At 38.0% G+C, this 20,008-nt stretch overlaps 1 protein-coding gene across 1 annotated transcript in view; it reads left to right on the forward strand.

Annotated features, from left to right (window-relative positions):
* Nucleotides 1–20,008, forward strand: part of LOC118826373 (neurobeachin-like) — a 228,458-nt gene that overhangs the window by 132,777 nt on the left and 75,673 nt on the right. Inside the window, exon 11 of the mRNA XM_036597338.1 lies at nt 3,051–3,197. Within this exon, the coding sequence (XP_036453231.1) occupies nt 3,051–3,197 (147 nt within the window). The remainder of the gene's footprint in view (nt 1–3,050; nt 3,198–20,008) is intronic.

Raw genomic sequence — 20,008 nt, forward strand, 5'->3', positions numbered from 1 at the left:
GATGTTTGATGCTGCAGGGCTGCCTGGCGCTGCTGTTTGACCGTCAGCACGCTGTGAAATTAGACTCCAGCACATACAGAGCTTTATCTCCACACTCTGTCAAAAGCGCATTCATTTCTGTTTTCCCTTTTCAGCATCAGTCCTTGCCTCGTGCCCACTGACGCTTCAAAACACTTATTTTATTTGAAGATTTATTTGTCATCATGATAGGCGGAGTGGGGGTGGGGGTATGTTGAGGCGGTTCTGAATGCATGGTTCTTTATCTGTGTGCAAAATGTTTTATTGACATACATTGCCTGTCAAAAGTTTGGGGACACTTGATGTTTCATCTAGCTGATCGTGTTTGCGTTTGGCCCTGTTTGAGCTGGATTAGTTTAGTTTAGGCAAGAAACTACTGTCAGAAATTACCATTTTGGTCCCATCACTCATTTTTTCAAGTTGCGTCTATAACTTGCAATCATAAAATGTCTACACTAGCACTGCTTAAAATAATAAATCAAGATTAATAACAATATCTTCTCTAGTTAATTACTTTCACCAATTCAGTAACTGGGCTTCGAAGGGTCAAACTAGGAAACTAGAGATTAAAACATTTAGCAGCATTAATCGTTTAACTAGTGTTTTATAACACATAGCTAAACTCAACAGATGTGTGTTTATTTTAGCGTTTTTGGTCAGTTTACATCCACTTGCTACTAACTGTATTTAACATAATTTAGCAGCTTTAATCAAGACTTAGTTCCACCCACAGCTGACACAGCCACATCATGTTATATATAAATGAAAAGCTTGTTTCCAGTTATGCCTGTTTCCTTTGAAATAATGACAGATTCATACAAGTGGTGCTTTTTTCAGAGGTCACACAGTTTTAAGGCACATATTTCAAACCATTTTTTCTTAAATTCACCTTTTCTCTCCATTCAGAACCAAAAATCTCTGCTTCTAGAATTCCTTCACGAAATTAATTCATAGCATTTTACATGTTCACTCCAACTTTTCATATTCTGAAGGATATTACGGAGGAATTTTTAATATATTGCTAATAGGTGGATTTATGGCAGGTTGTGTGTAAATGACCTGAAAGACCTTCACTGGAGTAATTCCCCACTGTAACATTATCCAAAGGCTAGATTTTTAGTTTATACTATTTTTCTTTGCAAATTTGATTAGATGACATCTGAATATCTAAGTGTCATTTTTTTGGAAAACTTCAAAAAATATCTTTAGTTTTAAAAAAATTGCCCTATTGACCTGTAGTACCTGGAGTCATGATTACTGAGATCAAATTTTTAAATCCAGTATGAATCTGTAATTTCCACAGTTTTTACAGCCTGGCACTACTAATTGCAGTGAATGGTCTCCTGTAGTCATCTGAACTTCAAGCTCCATTAGCGGTCCTGTGACGTTATCCTATGATATGATGTCCAGATTGAAAGGTTGTTGCTCAGACCGTCTGTGAGAATTTAGGGAAACTATAAAGAATGAATTGGTGAGTCAAATCCCACAATTTATATTGCACGACTAAGCTCCACTAGTGCTTTTGTCAGTTTTAACATGCATCCTGTTTGAGCTGCATCATCACCAGGCCCCCAACTTTTGCCTGCCAAAGTGTGTCCCTGGAATTGAGCTGCGTAGACATGAGAGGACCGTTTGAAAGAAGCTGTCCATTCACCTCCATAAATTTTGGGTTGATTCTATTCTAAAGAGACAGGCACACCATACGGCTCTGTTCTCTTCCACAAAGACTGGACTGTCTGTCATTTGATTCACAGGCTTGACCATCATTTTACAGCTTCAGAATAAACATTTATCTTCAATAGAGATAACACAGAAAATGATGTGATAACACTGCGACTCAAAAGACTGCAATGTAATATTGGAAGTTGAAGCTCCACAATAAGACAAAGCAAGGAGCTGGTTCAGTGCATAACAATAATAACTATTATTATTATTATTATTGTCATTATTATTATTGACAGTTATTATAATTCATGTATTTGTTTATTATATAATGATCAGCACTTTAATACGTTTAGTTGAGGCTGTTTTCGCTGTGTTGTCTTCCTCTTGTTCTCATCTCTAGTTCTAGAGTATATTCTGCACAAACAACTAAAGGTGGAGGAAGTAACAACTAAGATTCATTATGTGGTGAAAATGCAGTGTGTTGTGCTGAGTGGTTGTGATGATTTATCTTCCCTTCAACACGTTCTCAAAAATGTGCTGGGCAGCTCCTACAAGCAGCATGCTTTAGATTTGCATCACTGAGGTGCCTGCGCAGTTTCACGCATAAATTATGGAAATTACAAATTCATGCTAGATTGAAAAATAAGATTTCAGTACGAGAAGCAAGGAAGAGACGCGATTGGCCTCACCTGATACATTGAAAACAGTGGGGTGACTGAGTCCAGTTTATATATACGGTCAATGGTCATCTCAGCAGAGAGGATAACACCTGTGTAGCTTATTTTTCCATCTCCTCTGCCATTTGTTAACAAGTTGTGAGCTAAATGTTTGTTACACAAACAAGGACTCGCAGCACACTTTTTGTCTCATAATAAACAGGGTTCGAAACGGACATAGTAAATGAGCACTGCTTCTTCCAGTCATGAAATCAGATCAAAAGTGGTCACTGAAGAAGCATTTGAGACAAATTGAATAGCTAGATGTAAATGGCTACACATCTCATGGTCCATCTGAGTGATCCAGTAAGTGATCCACTATCCAGTAAGTCATTATTAATAGGTTGAATTGAATTAACTCAAAACTCGATGACGTCAGTTTCAGATTCTGCAAACATTTGCATCGTTTTTCAAAGTTGCTCACAACAAACTTTTGAACTCTGTCAGTAATCTAGCTCTTCCTGATTGCCATGTTTGCTTGCTGCATTTGTTTCCTTTCTACTGTACAGCCTTCTGCCAAATCTCAGTGCTTTGCTTTAAACTTTAAATAACACCTACCGATGTACTCGTGCTTCAGCGTAGGTGCCATTAAAACTCCATCTGTTTCTCCTGCTCCTGTTCTCTGTCTTTTCCTCTGTCTCCTTATCACAGAGCTATGACAAATGTTTCCTCGGCTCGTCTGAGACAGCGGACGCTAACCGAGTGTTCTGCGGACAGCTTGGTGCCATCTATGTGTTCAGTGAAGCTTTAAACCCTGCGCAGATCTTCGCCATCCATCAGCTGGGGCCTAGCTATAAGGTCTGTATCAATCCTGCTGAACGACATCAAACAGTAACCCTTTAGACATCTATTATTACTGTCATTTTGCTGTGCTATTTAGTTACATAGAAGCATAATTAAAGAGGAATTCCATTGACTTACTGCATAATTCAATCATTGAGATGGAGACAAAGTCATTCCGTGTGGTTTGATGTGAAATGGTTCATTGTAGAGAAACTTGTAGACTGATATTTTTACAGTGGGTAGTGCTGTCACCTCACCAGCTGGGTGACCAGGGTCCTTTCTTTGTGGAGTTTGCATGTTCTCCCTGAGCCTGTGTGGGTTTCTTCTCATGATCCAAAGATGTGCAGTCAGGCCAGCTGGAGATGCTAAATTGCCCCTAGGTGTGAATATGTCTGTCTGTCTCTCTGCCCTGTGATGGACTGGTGATCTGTCCAGGGTGTTTCCTGCCTGTGTACACGGGATAAGCTCTAGCACCTCCCACAACCCGGGAGGGTAAACAGATCATGAGTGAGTGAGTTTTGGCCTTAGAGCACCCTGCATAGACCTCTCTGGTAAAAATGTGTGATGGCAAGCAATGTGCAGAAGAACATTTTGTAACATCAGTTGTATTTTGAACCCCTTCCCCAAGTGGATGAATCTAAAGATTGGAGCACACTGAAAGAGTTCTCACAGAGAACTGAGTCAGAACTTGGTGAAGGATGTGTTGTCCGAGGTTGTAAATGAATTATCTTCCTTTTTTTTCTTTTAAGAAAAAATCTAACATAGAGCTGCTTTAAACCTTGAAATTAGCTGTCAACAGGTATTTGTGAAAAGCTGTGTTTTTGTTGAATCAAAACATAAAGATCACTTGATAATAGTGTAATATATCACCAAGTTACAGTCAAAAATGTAAAGATATGCCCAGCCAGCCACTTTTAGGCTTAGGCTCTAAAGGGTTAAATTACATTGTTACTTACCTAACACAGTTGAGTTTGATTTGCATTCTGTACCGACAAGTTTGAGTCTGCACTTCTGACTACCTTCCGTTTGACTGTGTCAAACAATGACAAAAATGGCAAAAATGTGAAGGGGGATATTTTTCTCTGCAAAATAAGAGCAATACAGAGCAATAGGTTTGCATTTAATTCAAACTGTAAATAAATATGACCTCAAGGGGTATTCACAATTACATTAGTACATGTAGCACTAACATATAGTTCACGTATAGTACTTTGACAGTGAAAATTATTTTTTTTATTTGATGATGTCCAAATACGGTCTCAGTTGATGGTTTAGAAGCAGATACAACCTTACAAGAAACTTCAAATTTGACACTTCAACTACCTCTACTTGTTTTAATGAGCTACGAGAAGCTGAGAAATGTTTAGTATCTAATTACATCATGCTTTTTTATTGCTAGCCATAACAGAGACTTTTAAGGGTTAATGTCCTGCATCTAACATCAGGACTATTCCTGGCTTCTGTGTGTTAGCTTTAATCAGTGATTGATTTTTATTCCGTGCTGACAGACTCAAACAGATTGCAAAGATTTTATATCACTTTAAAAGCACATGGTGAAGCAGAAGGACAGAGGAAGAGCATTCATCACTCAAATCTTTGCTTGCATCATCATTGCATGAGATAAACGTAGGCCGATTGTCTGGCTTTTTCCCAAATGATTCTCAGGGTTTTCGGTATGGTTTGTGTTTAGAAGTGAACTAGCTGAGGTTCACTGTCAGCAACTGAAATGCTTTGAGATGGTGTTTTTTTTTAAGCTCTGTATAGATTTTGACATGAGTTCCTCGAACAAAAGAGCACTGCTTGTTTTTTTTTCTTTTTTTTCTTTCAAAATGTACACTAAACCAGCCCCCCTTGCCTGTAGGCCATTTGCTTTTGTTTTGTTCCATGTTTCTGACCTTCTGTCACTCATATTCAAGGTGCTTTTGTGGTGTTCCCCTTTTTAATTGTGTCCAGAGGGTAAAACAGTGCTGGCCTGTTGAGATTTTTAATAGTGTGACCCTATTACACAACTACTGGTGTGGTATTTGTAATTGGGACCTGCAGCATTGTTTCGTTCCCGGTTTGTGTGCCGTAGATTCTATGCTTTTCAAGGTAACCGCCTGCCATGGTCTGTGTTTTTGTCCACATCTTAGTTTCTGAGCTTGCTGTGCGAAGCATCTCAACTTTGCTTGGTTGCCAGTGAATCAATCATAATCCATACTAATAAAATGCATGGGTTGAGCTTTGTGAACACTGAGCTTAACCTACTGTAAAAACCTCCCCTGCAGAGGAAATTCTGAGCCGCTCCTTCGTCCGTGCACCGCATGGCTTTTCTGTCCTCTCAAGCGTCAAAGCCTCAGGAGACTTTTCCCAGTGGTTTCTCTCTAATCAGTGCCGACTGCCCATTTCCCTTATTAATTGCGGTTCTGGACCTTCGATTACCTCAGCAACACACACCATCATGGCAGGCAGGTTGCTGGAAATAATGACGAGTCGGCTGCAGGGGAAGGCAATTACCCGGCCTAGATGAACTTGTGAGTGGTATTTCTTCCTGCCTCATAGGAAGCCCTGTGCATCTCTACAGCGCCGACTCTCAGCCTGTCAGTCAGTGTTACTGCTCAGACTACTGAGACTCTATCTCTAATGAATAGAGGTGCTTTGAGCTTGTGCAGGTGAACTTCTTTCTTGGATCTAATCTGGAATGGCCAAACACTTGAAGGTATCTTTTATGTGTAATGTTTGATATTCATATTTCTGTACATGACTAATTAAAAATTTGAGGACACCTAGCTTGTCAAAGGCCTTGAAAACATTTCTGCATTTTAATCTCTTCTCCTTTTATTGTTATTCTATTGTTGGATGTGTTGTATTTATTTTTATACGTAAGAAATATGACCATAACAAAACTAGTAATTCATAGATTTTAATTTGTCACAAAATACTATTAAAAACCAAGTTTACCAAGTAAACATTTTGGCAAAGTCACATTTTATTCTTAAGACTAAACAAAAATGTTGAAAAATGCATTGAAAAAAAAAAAAATGTTCTGTGACTCATAGAGGTAACCAAATGTACCAACCATATAAACGTTGCCATGGTGACAGCATTACAGGCAAAAGTGGTTGATTAATAGAGGGAAGCATTAGCAGTGGGACTGTTTATTAAATGTGCAAAAAGGCAGGAGGCTGCTCTGTATTTTTAATTGTAAAATACTGAGTGCACCTGGCCTTCAATAGTGAGCTGTTTGCTCCCCAAAAAATGAACATCTGGTTCATTCCTCTGCAGAGATTGACAGCAAATGTTGGAAAAATTAACTCCTGAAGGAATGACCACTGCAGTACGCTCCAGTGTTCCACTGAAAACAATGGAATATCCAGTTTGCTGTCAACTGTCTACCACTCTAATGTAAATGCAGCATTACACACCAAACACAACGCAAATAAACAACACAAAAACACAAACTGCACACAAGAGACATGACACTTTTTTGGAATTTTTCCTTGTTTACACCTTGACAAAAGCAACAAACAGGCAGAATGTCTTCAAGTGCAAAAAGACATTCTTTGCTACTTGCATAATTTTGCACTTGGTCTGTAAAGTCTTTTAATCTGATGAAACAAATCAATACTAAGCATTTCTATTACAACGTGAAATGCATTCTGAACATCTGAATACACTCACTCAGAAACCATTGCAGTGCATCAACAATAAAGGGAGCATAGAACTTCTTTTATACAGTCATAGGAAACAAGGTAGCACACAGAAAGCTCCAATTCCACATGCTGATCTATTGTACTATGACCAATGTGGACGTACATGCAACACAACTACTCAGGGGGCATATATTAATGAGTTAAAGGAGACAAAGCCTAAGTCTCTGAATGTATATCTGGCAATGAGTAAAAGGGTTAAGTAAATTAGCATGTTTTATTTGAACTTAGATCTGCCCTTTTTTCTTTGCTAAATCTGCAAAACTGGAGAAACAACTGACAAAAGTTCTATCTATGATTTGAGGGGCATTGCTGTGACACTAATGCTATCTGAGGATGTGTTTTGCCCTGGCTGCACACAAGATGGTGGGCTGTGTTGAGGAGGTGGGGGGGTGTTAGTCCTTAATGGCTACCGCAATTTGTGTGATTGATCTGAGGTAGGAGTGATTCCTGCTATAACTCATTAGCAATGACAGCCAGCCATGACTGCCACTAACAGCAGGCCCAGGATCAGCCTCTCCGCTTCATTACTACGATTAATTCCCATTCTGGAAAACGAAGCTGACCTCAGCTCACTGCCGGTAGTGTCTATGACCAGCAGAGGTGACATCAGCGGGTGATGTAAGGGACAGGGTAATGAGCAATGAGTGAAGTGATGCTTGTTAGAAGGATGCTTGTTAGAGGGGATCAAGACATTGAAATGCGTTGGATCAGTAATAAAGTGGCATAGTGACTGTGGAATGCTAGTTACACTGGCATAGATCAGTGGTCAGCATATTTTGGTTTGGCTGTGTATACTGTGTATATGTAATCTGTACTGCTTGACCGTTTTCCACTGCACATTCAAACACAACTGATTCAAACAGGAACCAGCAGACCTACAGTTCTAGTTCACTGCCCACCTAATTGAGAGACATTTAGAACACATATAATAACCGCAATTATGGATTTAATTGTCTTTTTTGTCATTTTAGGCCACTCTACAGCATTTAATTTGGCTAATTAGCCATCTTGCTAGATATTTAGCTTAACTTATTGGCTGGAATGACACAACTGCCCTGTTCTGCCCTCAAAAACTTACACAGATATCTACAATTACACGAGTTTACATGTAGAATCAAGCAAAGCTTATATTTTTCCCTGATGAGTCTGGAAAAAGAGCAAAAACACTTCTGGGGAAGCAAGTATGACATGTCTTTCGGTAACACTTTACTGTATGGTACTGTTCATGAGGCTACATATCAGCTACATAAGCTTGTCATAACAACTGACATAACTCTACATAAATGTTCATAAATGGTCATTCCAGTAGGTGTCATGTGATATAAAGGGTACTTTTGCCAATTTTGTTTAAAGTCAGCTAAAGTAGCCTTTATGACAGGTGGTGCCTATTGGAATAAGCATTTATAAACATTTATGTAGAGTTGTGTCAGTAGTCACAGCAAGCTTGTGAAGATGTCATATAGCCTTATGAAAAGTTGCCCTACAGTAAAGTGTTTCCTAAACAGCTTATGTCACCTTACCGAGCTTTCTAACCAGCTTATGTCACCTTAACAAACTCTTTACAAAGTAGTAACTCTGAAAAATAGCAATAGATGCATCAACATACCAATGACATTCAGGTGCTCTTATTGGTCATGTCATAGTGCTTGGAGACTTATCCTCACCTGGAAGAGTAAAAAATCACTAAGTTGTTGGCTTCAGCTGCAAGTGTGACCAAAAACAGAAGAGAACACCCTTGAGATGAGTACGTTGACATACTCTTGGTACCAATTCTGAGCAGGTGTCAAAAACAATAAAATTTGAGTCTTTGGTAATGATGGAAAAAAGCTGTCCTAGTTTTCTGGTCCAATCCAGGACTTTGTGCAGTGGAAAAAAGACCTTAGATTGCTGTTAATGGTCTTATGGAAAATGTACTTTAAATTTAAGCATACTCTGATGGCCAAGTGCAAACTGCAGTAAAAAAAGAGTGCCTTGTCAGGTCACAATGCATCTGAAAACTTTTTCATTTGCTCTGTAGCTAATTACATACACTGTAAATAGGACTGTCTACTAGTTTTGCTAAGCTTGTGAGACACATGGTTTAAAAAGTGCAGTGAAATAATGTCACATATACAAACTCAGGACAGAAGAATACATGCAAGTTCAGTGGCACAGAGACAGCAGCAGTAATGAATGAAAAACAAAAAAATAAAATTCAGGCACCACTGCTGTGCCTCGTTCAGTTGTACCAGCATCTGTGCCACCAACATGTCAGCCTCGCTTCTGTGGTAAGAGTGGTCCACTCCCTGAATAATAACTGGTCAGCAGTGATCCTATGGTGGTCTATTTCCACTGATGGATGGGGTAGACGAGGGCTCATAAATTGTGAAGCAGCAGATCGACTACAGTAACTGTAGACCTGAAAAGTGCACATACAGTTGCATCCCTGGCCAAATTAATTTTTTAGGGGAAGTAAACACAACCTCTGCAGCAAACTATTTGAACATTTTCTGCAAACGTTAATGCATACTTACTTTATATTTCATGAACTTAAACATAAGTCAGTAAATAAAAAAGTAATGATAGCATGTGCAAAAGTTTGGACACCCTACTAAGTCAGTACTTAATAACATTCCCTTTGTCAGATTGCCTGTTGGCACAGCTTGCAGACGCTTTTTATAGCCATTTAGGAATATTTCTGTTCTTGTTTTAGGAATTTCCACACACACTACTTTGTAGAACGCTTGTAATTCTGCAATATTCTTGCACGGTTTGCATGCACAGCATGTTTTACATCTAACCACAGATTTTCAATGATGTTCAATTCAGGCGACTGTAAAGGCCATTCCAAAAGCTCCAGCTGGTGTTTCTTAAAGTAGCTCATGGTGAATTTTCAGGTATTGTTTGGAACATTGTCCTATAGTAGAATCCAGCCTTCAGTTTCTTGATTGAATGTCTTACATTTGCTTCCAGAATGTGCTGACATTTAGTGGAATCCATTCATCCATCTACCTGTTCTCTGTCTTTGTTTCCTGGGCTACTGGCTACCACACAACCCCAAAATGATACATTCACCCTGCTGAACCGTTGTCATGATGTTCTGTTCATCTTACTTGTAGCCATCTTCTTTTCAGATTATTTGTAGACATTACATCTCAGTACATACCCCTCTCAGATTCCCCTCCCAATACACTAACTGATTGTAAAAGCTTTGGGTGCACGATAACTTTTTCATGCTAAACACTGATAAAACTGAAGAAAACTGAATAAAATGCTGATAAAACTGAATAGAATGGTGCAGCGGCACTCCTGTGTCAGCTAAGCCTTCCTTTGCATCATTTGCTGTCATATGGGGGTTTTGCTTTGCCTTTCTGGTCAGTGTGCCACTCATGCTAAACACTGATAAAACTGAAGTTTTACTAGTTGACCCTGAATCTTTACTATCTAAATCATCTAATTTCTCTGTTATTATTGGTCATATAATTGTCAAGCCTGCACCTGTTGTCAGACGTCTTGGTGTTTTACTTGACCCATTACTTAATTTTGATCTACATATCAAGTCCCTCACTAAGATTTCATTCTTTCACTTGTGTAACATCCTCGCACATTCCTGACTGATAGTGATGCACAAACTTTGGTTCCTGCCTTCATTATGTCTTGTATTGATTACTGTAACTCCCTCTTCGTAGGTCTCCCTGTAAAGTCTGAAAAGCTACAGTATATTCAGAACTGTGCAGCAAGAGTTCTCACCCATACTAAGTGTTCAGCTCATATCACTCCCATTCTCTCTCAGCTACACTGGTCACCGGGTCTGTCCCAAAGTTTAACATTTTACTTCTCACTTTCAAAGCCCTGCATAACAATGTTAATATATTGTTATATTATTATTACATAATATATTATTATAATACTCTTCCTTTTTTCTCCAAAAATACTTTTGGTGAGAATTCCATTTTTATGTAATTAGTCCACAGCACTTGTTTCCAAAACTATTTAGTTGTTGTTTTGCTTACTTAAGACACTGACTTTTGTGATGAGGTCACAGGGAAGGTTTCCTTCTGGTAACTCTTCCATGCAGATCCTGTTTGTGCAAGCAACACTGCAGAGTGGAATGGTGCACCACCACTCCTGTGTTAGCTAGGCCTTTCTTCAGGTCATTTGCTGTCATATTGGGGTTTTGCTTTACCTTTCTGGCCAGCATGCGAGCAGCTCTGTCTGAGAATTTTCTTGGTCTTCTTGACTTTCACAGTTCCCCTTAACTGCCGTTTCTTTGTGACATTTCAGAGGGCTACAATTGCTTGGGTATCTTTTTATGGCCTTCCTCTACTTTGTAAGCATCAGTTAGCTTCATTTTCAGGTCCTCCGTCAGCTGGTTAGCCAGTGGCAGTGGAGTGGAAGCACAAGGTTTAAAGATAATGTATTATACTCTGGAATTGTTGTCTGCTGACAGTTCTTAAAGACAATTTTGACCCAGCCAACCAGTTCTAACAAGTCAGTCAAGGCCGATCGAGTGAATTAAGTTCTGACACTTTACAAAATTTAAAACATTGTCCAAACGATGCTACAAATACTATTTATTTTTTAAAGTAGTCAAATGTTGACATTTGCAAAAAAAAATGTATTTTTTTTTTACTTTTTTGTTTCTTCCATTTAACTGAAGTAAATATTACATTTCTTATAAAATGACCCAAGGTAGGTGTATCTAATAAATTGCCAACTCTGTGTATATTTATATCCTCATTAGAGAGCATGCTGTTTTCAAAATGATGAGACTGACACATCTTGCATCGAGTCTTCTTTTTCCTTAATTAAACAAAGCAATAAATAACCACAGAATAACGTGCTTGTAGCCTTGCATGATGGAACTTATGCCAGTGATTTCAGTCACCATCACTACGTTCGCCAAGAGCCTAAAATATTTTTTAGATTCCAGCACATTTCTTTCTCAGTACAGAGTTCTCTCTTGTTATTACTTCTTCCCTGCTGACATGGAAGACGAATGCTCCGTGGCGGTTTGGAATCGTGCCCCAGTGTGAGACAGCATCGAAAAAGCTCCTATTACATCATCAGTTATTGCTGGGAGAGGGTGAGGGGACATTATGCCAGCATTCTGTCAGAGTTATTGCCTTTCATGTATTCGCATGTCACCTATCTGGAGAAAAAGCTCAGAGTTACTCATAAATTTCCAGTGAATCATTTCTCTTTTTTATCAAACATATTTGATTTTTGTCACAGATTGATTTGTTTGCTTTCCCTTTGGTTTGATTCGTCTGGCATACATCCAGCATGTCACGTAGTTGCGAAGTGTTCTGGAGGGAGTTTCCTGATGCGATGCAGGTTAATTGTTTGTTGTAAGGATGAAAGTAGCTTTTCTCTGCAGGCCCCATGAGTCCTCTAGGCTGTCTGTACATCTGATAGTAGTTTTATATCTCAATAGATGAAACATTGCAAAGCAAATAACAGTGTATTTAACAAAGAAGCATTTTGGAACATTATTTCTGCCTCAAAGAGACAATAAACACCTCAAAATGCATTTAGGTGGGAGATGGTTTGGCTTAAGTAAGATGATTACTATGGTAACCCACTTTTCTAAAACCACAGATGGAAGAGTAGCTGGAAATGTTGAGTGTTTCTGTGTAGAGAGAGAAATAGAGAAGTAATTGTATGTTTATGTACTTGTATTCCCAAGCTAGGATTGGAGTTTCTGAGCAAACCAGTCTTCCTTTCTGAAGATAGCTGAAATCAAAGATACATAAAAACTGATTTGTGGAGAAAAACGTATTCATAACACTTAGAACAAAAAGCATAGTGTAACTTTAGATTATCTTTCACTTGCAGCTCATTAAAACAAGCAGAGATGTTCTGTTGAAAGTGCAGCTTCTAATCTTTTTAATTGCTACAACATTTGTGGTCAGAAGATGATGAGGAGATTTTTTTTAACATCTTTTTTCTCTTCCAGTTTAGTTGCATCCAGTTGCCCCCTACCACTATAAAAATTCCTCTGTAAAATTACAGTAAATTACTGTAATATTAGTAGTGTATTTGTTGCTTTACCTTCATAGTTACTTAATGAATTACATTAACCATAAATAACAGTAAAATAGCAACTGTATAATGTAACTCTACAGTCACCTGGACCACAAGATTACTGTGATGTAGCTGCATTCTGCTTTGCACTTACAGTAATAAGCTGTAATTAAACTAATCTCCTGTATTTTAACAACTATAGTAGGATTGCAACTTAGTAGCCAGTTATTTACTGTAAACTGACATTTGAGAAATTTGTTTTGCCAGGCCTATATAGATATATCAAGGAACATATATATTCACCATGTTTTTCACTTTACATACACAGAACATCTCAGTTATACATTTTAAACTGCAAAAACACATTATACAGACGGGTTCTGTAATTTGCACAAACATGAATAAAAAACCCTGAATTGTCACAATAAAAACACTTAATTTTAGCAAAATGTTTACACCCTTTTAATGCTTGATTGCTGTTATATCCCGATAATGCTGTGCAGTACAGTGCGGCTTTACCTTATTAAAGAAAATATCTGATGAGTTGATTTCATAATAAAATTAGCGTTTATTAGTGTTTTACTCTGAAAAGTGTGTTGTAATTAGCAGTAGAAAATATGATGATGTTTAAGGTTTCATGATAAATTGCATCATGTTACATCACAATATGCTTTTCTGACAACATTGTGGACAATTCTTAAACAATGCTAAGCAACTGCATGTTTTATTATGAAAAGTATATAATTCATAGGGATACACTTATGTGGGATTGGTGGGCCTGATGCTGATATCCAGTATTTTCATGTACATATCTGCTGATGCCATTTATTAAATGTAGAAACTGGGTCAACATCTACCTTAGAAAGCATTCCATTAACACTCTGATATTTCTTTAAGCAAATGTCAGCTGTTTCAGCTGATGCTGATATGATTCCAGTGTCACTGTGCATTTCTAATAATTGGTTCTGTTTAATTTGACTGTTTGATTTCATGTACTGTAGAGCAGCTTGTGAAACACAGCGATTTGTTAAATGTGGTACTGCTGGTTCTTTTTGATTCAAATGATAAACTAAATTAAAGAAGCGCTAAATATCGTATTGTGTATCATGAAAATGTTTTGGTGTACTGTGATGTATGAAGCCTGCTATCGCATCTTTGTGAAACTGTTGGATACAGCATCGTTAGACAGCTAACACAATATCATTAGACAGCTTAACATGCTTGGAGGGGAGCACTAACTGCCAATTCTGTTATGCTAACACACTCCCACATTTACTAGCATCATATTGAGTGATAGGGAGAGAGGGAAGGCCATTCTACCCACCCAAGGATAGTATCGCCAGGCATCAAACTAACCATCTCGTGGCTGTAGAGCCAACACTTAGACTGCTGCACTTTTATCATTTGAATTTGTTGTCATATTTTTGACATTGAAAATGTTAGAAATGCAAAAATGTAATTTGTTGTTATATATGTTGTTGTTTATAATTATATAGCCATTAAATACAAGTTATTCATTTTTCAGTGTATTTCTAAAATACACAGAAGCATCAACAAGTAAATATATATTTTTTCCATCATTCAGCATTTATTACACTTTTTTTGTGACTCGCTTTCAGTTTTTAAAAGGAATCTGTAAAGATATTTTTTCACTCCTCTAAAGTTCAGTCTTAGAAGTTGGTTGCATTTTCTGCTCCTCATGATCCAAATAATCTCAAACACACTCAGTCAGTGATGTTGAGGTCTAGACTCTGAGGTGGTCAATCTATTGTTCTGAGAACTCCAGTGGCTTTAAATGTTCTTCTCTTTGGTCTGGTTCCTTTTCTCAGTAAGGCCTTCTTGACAGCTACACATCGTTTGAGACCCATAGTGTTGAGTTGTCTTCTCATATAGATGGACAGAAACACCTGTGGTTGTTTTCAGATCTGAATCAAGAGTGGAGCTTGATTTTCTCCTCTCTCAAAGAAGCTTTAAGTGCTGTTTAAATGGTTGTTGTGTTGGTCTACCAGGTCTAATATGGTTGATAGTCCAATTTTCTCTGTATGTTTTAATATATATGTATATATATATATATTTTTTTTTAACTATCTTGGGTTATTTTATATCTAATCTTCTCAGAAATATCTCCTGAAAAATGAAGAACTTGTATTCAATGGCCATTTTGTTTGGAAAATTAAATAAACGATGAGTGATCTCAGACATTTGGACAATACTGTAATGACATTAGAAGGGTATTGCACAACAGAAGCAATATCTTCTAAAAGTTTAGTATATTTATACACTGCTCTACTTACTGTTCTGTCTTTACTTTTATACTGAGCAAGAATTAAGAGATGTTACAGAACAAATAGGCTTTGGCTGCTATATTTGTCTGTAGGCCACTGCCTCTTTGAATTGTTCACTGATTCTAAGCATTTGAAACTATATTCACTTGGAAACACTGTCGTTAAGGTAATAAGAAGTTTACCATTAATAATTAATCATTTGCAGCCTTGCTTGCTTATTACAGCAAGTATTTTGGTTGCATATTCAGATGCTGAAGATGTGAAATATTATCATGGAGTCAGTTAGCTCAGCCTTCACTGATGTCTTGTTGCCTCCACTGCCTGAAGGTAGACACTGTGATCTGCGGAAGAGCCTGTGTGCCTGCAAGAATGTTCTGGGGCATTGCCTTTGGCCTTAGCTTTCTACACCGCTAGCCTTGGGCCAGACGTCCTTCCTCAGGCCCCAGACTCACAACGTCATACTTCAGAGAGATGTTACATAAATCAGTACTCTACCATAGGATGTGTTCCTAATGGAGTGGTGTTATTACGTTGAAATGGCGGTTAGGGTAAAGATCTCAATTTCCCAATTTCCCAATTGAAACAAACAGTCGATCAGCCAAAACATGTTTGATGTGTGAAATTTAGTTTCTTCTTTAGTTTTGCACTGGAGGTAAATTAATTAGTGGTTATACCCCATAAATTGGCATTTCCTCAGACTGTATCTAGTTGTTCGAATAGTAGTGCAAATAGTCCAAATAGGCTTGCTTATGTGGTTTCTGACAGTGTATGACATACTGTTTCTATAAAAATGGACAAACATACAGATAAACTGTGTCGCAAACTGTGTATGTTCATAATGCATCAGCCACTTTTAGCACAAATAGTTTATTCCACTGTAAACTGAAGCAGGAGGTAGTACACTGTTAACACCCAAATAATGTACTAGAACTGCTGAAAAGTGTAATGTTACACACTGTTTGCACTCCACTCCAGCTTGCAGTATCTATCAGCTACATTAACCATGTAGCTTCAGTGCAAAATTAAAGAAGCAAAGTTCAGGCAGCATTTCTTGGCTGATCAACTAAATTTGGAATAATGGGGACACTGTGTTTGATTTTGGCCGTTCCTTTAATGTGACCACCACCTTAACAGTGCTTAACAGTAGACGACCCTTTCAGAGATCATGCTTTAGTCTGTATAATATCCAATCAAAACAGCCGTTAAGTAACAGTTATGAATATTTTTAGTGTCAGGAAAAATATTTAACAGAAAACTAGACGAGAGCCTCCAAGCATAATATCAAATCTAGCAGTAGGTAGACCACTTCAGCTCCTTCCTGTCTTCAAACCAACCTGTAAAAGCTGTGTCCTCCTAACAAAGGCTGTTCCCAAAGGAGTCACTGACATTATGTTCCCCTTTTACAAGACACTAACATTCACACAAGCAAGTACCCAAACTCACCTTAGCTGCCTTCACATTTCTTTTCTCATCTGCATCTACAATCCCTAAAGGAGATATTTCTGAGAGGATTGATATAAGATGATCCACCTGCATAAGGAAGAGAAGGGGAAAGCCAGAGGAAAATAAGTGAAACAAAACATGAGTTTCTGAAACTGGACTGAAAGATGTGGCACTCCTTTAACCTGATAGACCACCCAAATTGCCATGTCAGATAAATAATATTTAAAGCTTTCATTTTTGAGAGATCTCCACTCTTGTTACTGATCTGGAAAAAATTCACAGGTGTTTTTGTTCATCTTTCCACTGTGAGAAGACAACTCAACACTATGAGTCTGAAAGGATGTGTAGCTGTCAAAATAGCTCTGCAGATTTCATTGAAAAACTGAAATCTCCCAAATTATAGAAGCTGTAATAAAGGCAAGGTGTGGACACACCCTATAGTCAAAATGTATAGTACATTTATTAATTACTGGGTGTAATTGTCTGTTAAACATGTATTTTCTGCTTTTTTCCTGCCACTGAAAATTGAATAAGTTACTTAACATTCTCAAACTACTCAACTGGAGTAGATATTAAATAAATAAAAGGGTCTCTGACTTCTGTACAGTGTGGTATTTACTGTAGATAACAAGAGCATGAACCAGGATAGAGGAAGATGCGTACTGCTATTCAGGAAGAAAATCTTCCATCATACGTTAGAAACGTCCGGACTATTTCAGCTTTTCTCTGCTGCACCATAAACTGACATTGCAGTACATCAACAAGGGTGCGTTGGAGCAGAGCAGTGGAAAATAAGCGGACATATTTTTAAACTGATGGATTGTATCACTGGCCGAGTCTCAGGCGTCTTTGGAGGATATTCATAAAACCTGCTAGAATGCCGCACCTGCTTAGCAACTGCCAAGCCTTGTTTCTAACTGCCACTGGAGTATAGCGCATGAGAGGGAAGACATTTACAACATTCCTGTGCTGTCTTATTCTGTGCTGGGGTACTTTCGTTTTCCTCTTTTCTCCTGTCCTGTCCTGTCAAATAGCTTCTGTCTCCTGTTGTCCTGCTCCTTTTGGGTGAATGTTTATACTTAAATTCTGTCATGTATTTTGAGCATCCAGTTTATGTCTCTTTGGCACCTCACAGGTGGAAATCCACTATGTGGCCAAAAGTGTATGGACTCCTAAATGAGTTCAGGTGTTTTAGCCACACCCATTGCTAACAGGATTATAAAATCAAACACATAGCCATACAATCTGCATAGACAAACGTCGGCAGTAGAAAGTGTCATACTGAAGAGCTCTGTGACTTTAAATGTGGCACTGTCGTAGGATGCCACAGCAAACAACAGCTCAGCCACAAAGTGGTAGACCTTGCAAGCTCCCAAAGTGAGGCCATGGAGAGCTGAAGTGTGTAGCTTGAAAAATATTGCCTCTCCTTGGCTGCCTCACTCTTTATAGAGTTCTAAACTGCCTCTGGAAGCAACATCAGCACAAGAATTGTGCATCGGGAGCTTTATGAAATGGGTTTTCATGGCCAAGCAGCTGCTATCCAGCTCAAGAAGCATTACATGGAGTGGATATATATATATATATATATATATATATATATATATATATATGTGTATGTGTGTGTGTGTGTGTGTGTATATATATATATATATGTGTGTGTATTTATATATATATATATATATATATATAGATAGATAGATAGATAGATATAGATAGAGAGTTAGATAGTAGATAGATATAGATAATGAGCAACAGAGCATGTAATGATATTTCAGTTTCGTCTCTCCAGTAACTGATTTACTTCTTCTTCTACTCCTTTGGGAGTGTGTTGATTTTTCTTCTGCTGACCCTTTCAGTCCCACAGGATTCATCTGGAAATGTCACCATTTAATTGTCGTATTCTTTAATTACTGAAGTTTGCTTTAACATCACTGAGAGTGCTTTCCTCTGAAAATTGATCCCTACAAATTGAATAGACGTCAGTGATATGCATACATACATTATGCATAATATTATGTGGTGTTCTCTGGGTATCTGTAATGTAATCTACTTGCAATTATTTTAATATCTGTTGCATGAGGTGTCCAAGGGGCTGTTCAGAAAACGCCATTGCAAACTCCTCTAAAGCACACTTCTTTTCATTGTTGGAGGAACCCCATGGATGAAAAGCATTCCTCTAGTGTCCACAACACACTTTGCATTTTTAAACTGTGCCTCGTCAAACATAAAGGAATAGATTTGTCTGTTTTCAATTACAGCTGTGAAACACTCAATGCAGAGATTACCACAATCTGAACGTGAGTTTGAATATAACCTTTACATTATTTGAGTTTTTTAAAACTTCCATTCACACGTCTTATTTACAAAAATGAACAATCCTTTAAAATGTTCCTCTGGGAACCAAAAAACAGTTCTTCTATGGCATTAGAACATTTTTGAAGAATGCAGTATTTACACAAAGCAATTAAACATAGACTCTCTACCAGCAGTGATAGTGAAAGAGGAGGTCACATCTGGATGACATCACTCTCTCAGTGGATTGACTGCAGATGTTGGCAGTATAAGTGTGATTTGACAGCAGGAACAACACTACAAATGATGATTCAATTACAGAATTCCCACATCTCCCCTCCTCAGCTCCATCCCTGATGGTCTTCTTGCCACTCAGCTCATTCATAATTCATCAGATTCTTGAGACTTTAGATGATATTAATCGCTACTTAAAAGGAATCTTTCGCTGTGGTTTGACACTGCTGGATCCCCGGTAATAAGCATGGGAAACAGCTTAGCGGATCAATTTTTACAGCTGGCTTGATTCCATTTAAAGATGTTTTTTGGTGAAGTTATTTATACTTCAGATACTTAATTTACATTTTAGAGGAGGCAGCAATTAAAGGGGCATTGTGGCCTAAACTAGCGTTTAATACGTTACGTAATAACCCCAGCCTCATCATTTTGACAGAATTCATGATTTTGTATCCTTTTTGTGTTTTTGTCCATCATCTCTCACTACAATACCCAGCATGCATTACTCAAATACATCATATAACCATTGGAAATCCCCCCATGGCCATGAATAAATCCTACAGAAAAACATTTCAGACAACTCACTCTCAAGTGTCCACCTCACAGCAGTCACAGTTTTCAAAAGCTCCTCCCACCTTCAAGATACCTCATCTGAAGTTTTCTTATACTCTTTAAACTGGAATATCTTGCTCTAGAGATTACTTTGGCACTGGAGGCGAGAAGACATGTTCACAACAGATGTCATGATGATTACAATTTTCAGGTTGGCCTGAGATCACATGAATTACGTCATAGTAACCTCACAAGTCCATTGTTTTCCTGATTTTTTGTTTTTACATCATTATCATAAAATCTTGCTTGTGCAAAAGTTTAA

This window comes from Colossoma macropomum, unplaced genomic scaffold (assembly GCF_904425465.1).
Source record: "Colossoma macropomum unplaced genomic scaffold, Colossoma_macropomum, whole genome shotgun sequence".
In the NCBI taxonomy this organism is placed as follows: Eukaryota; Metazoa; Chordata; class Actinopteri; order Characiformes; family Serrasalmidae; genus Colossoma; species Colossoma macropomum.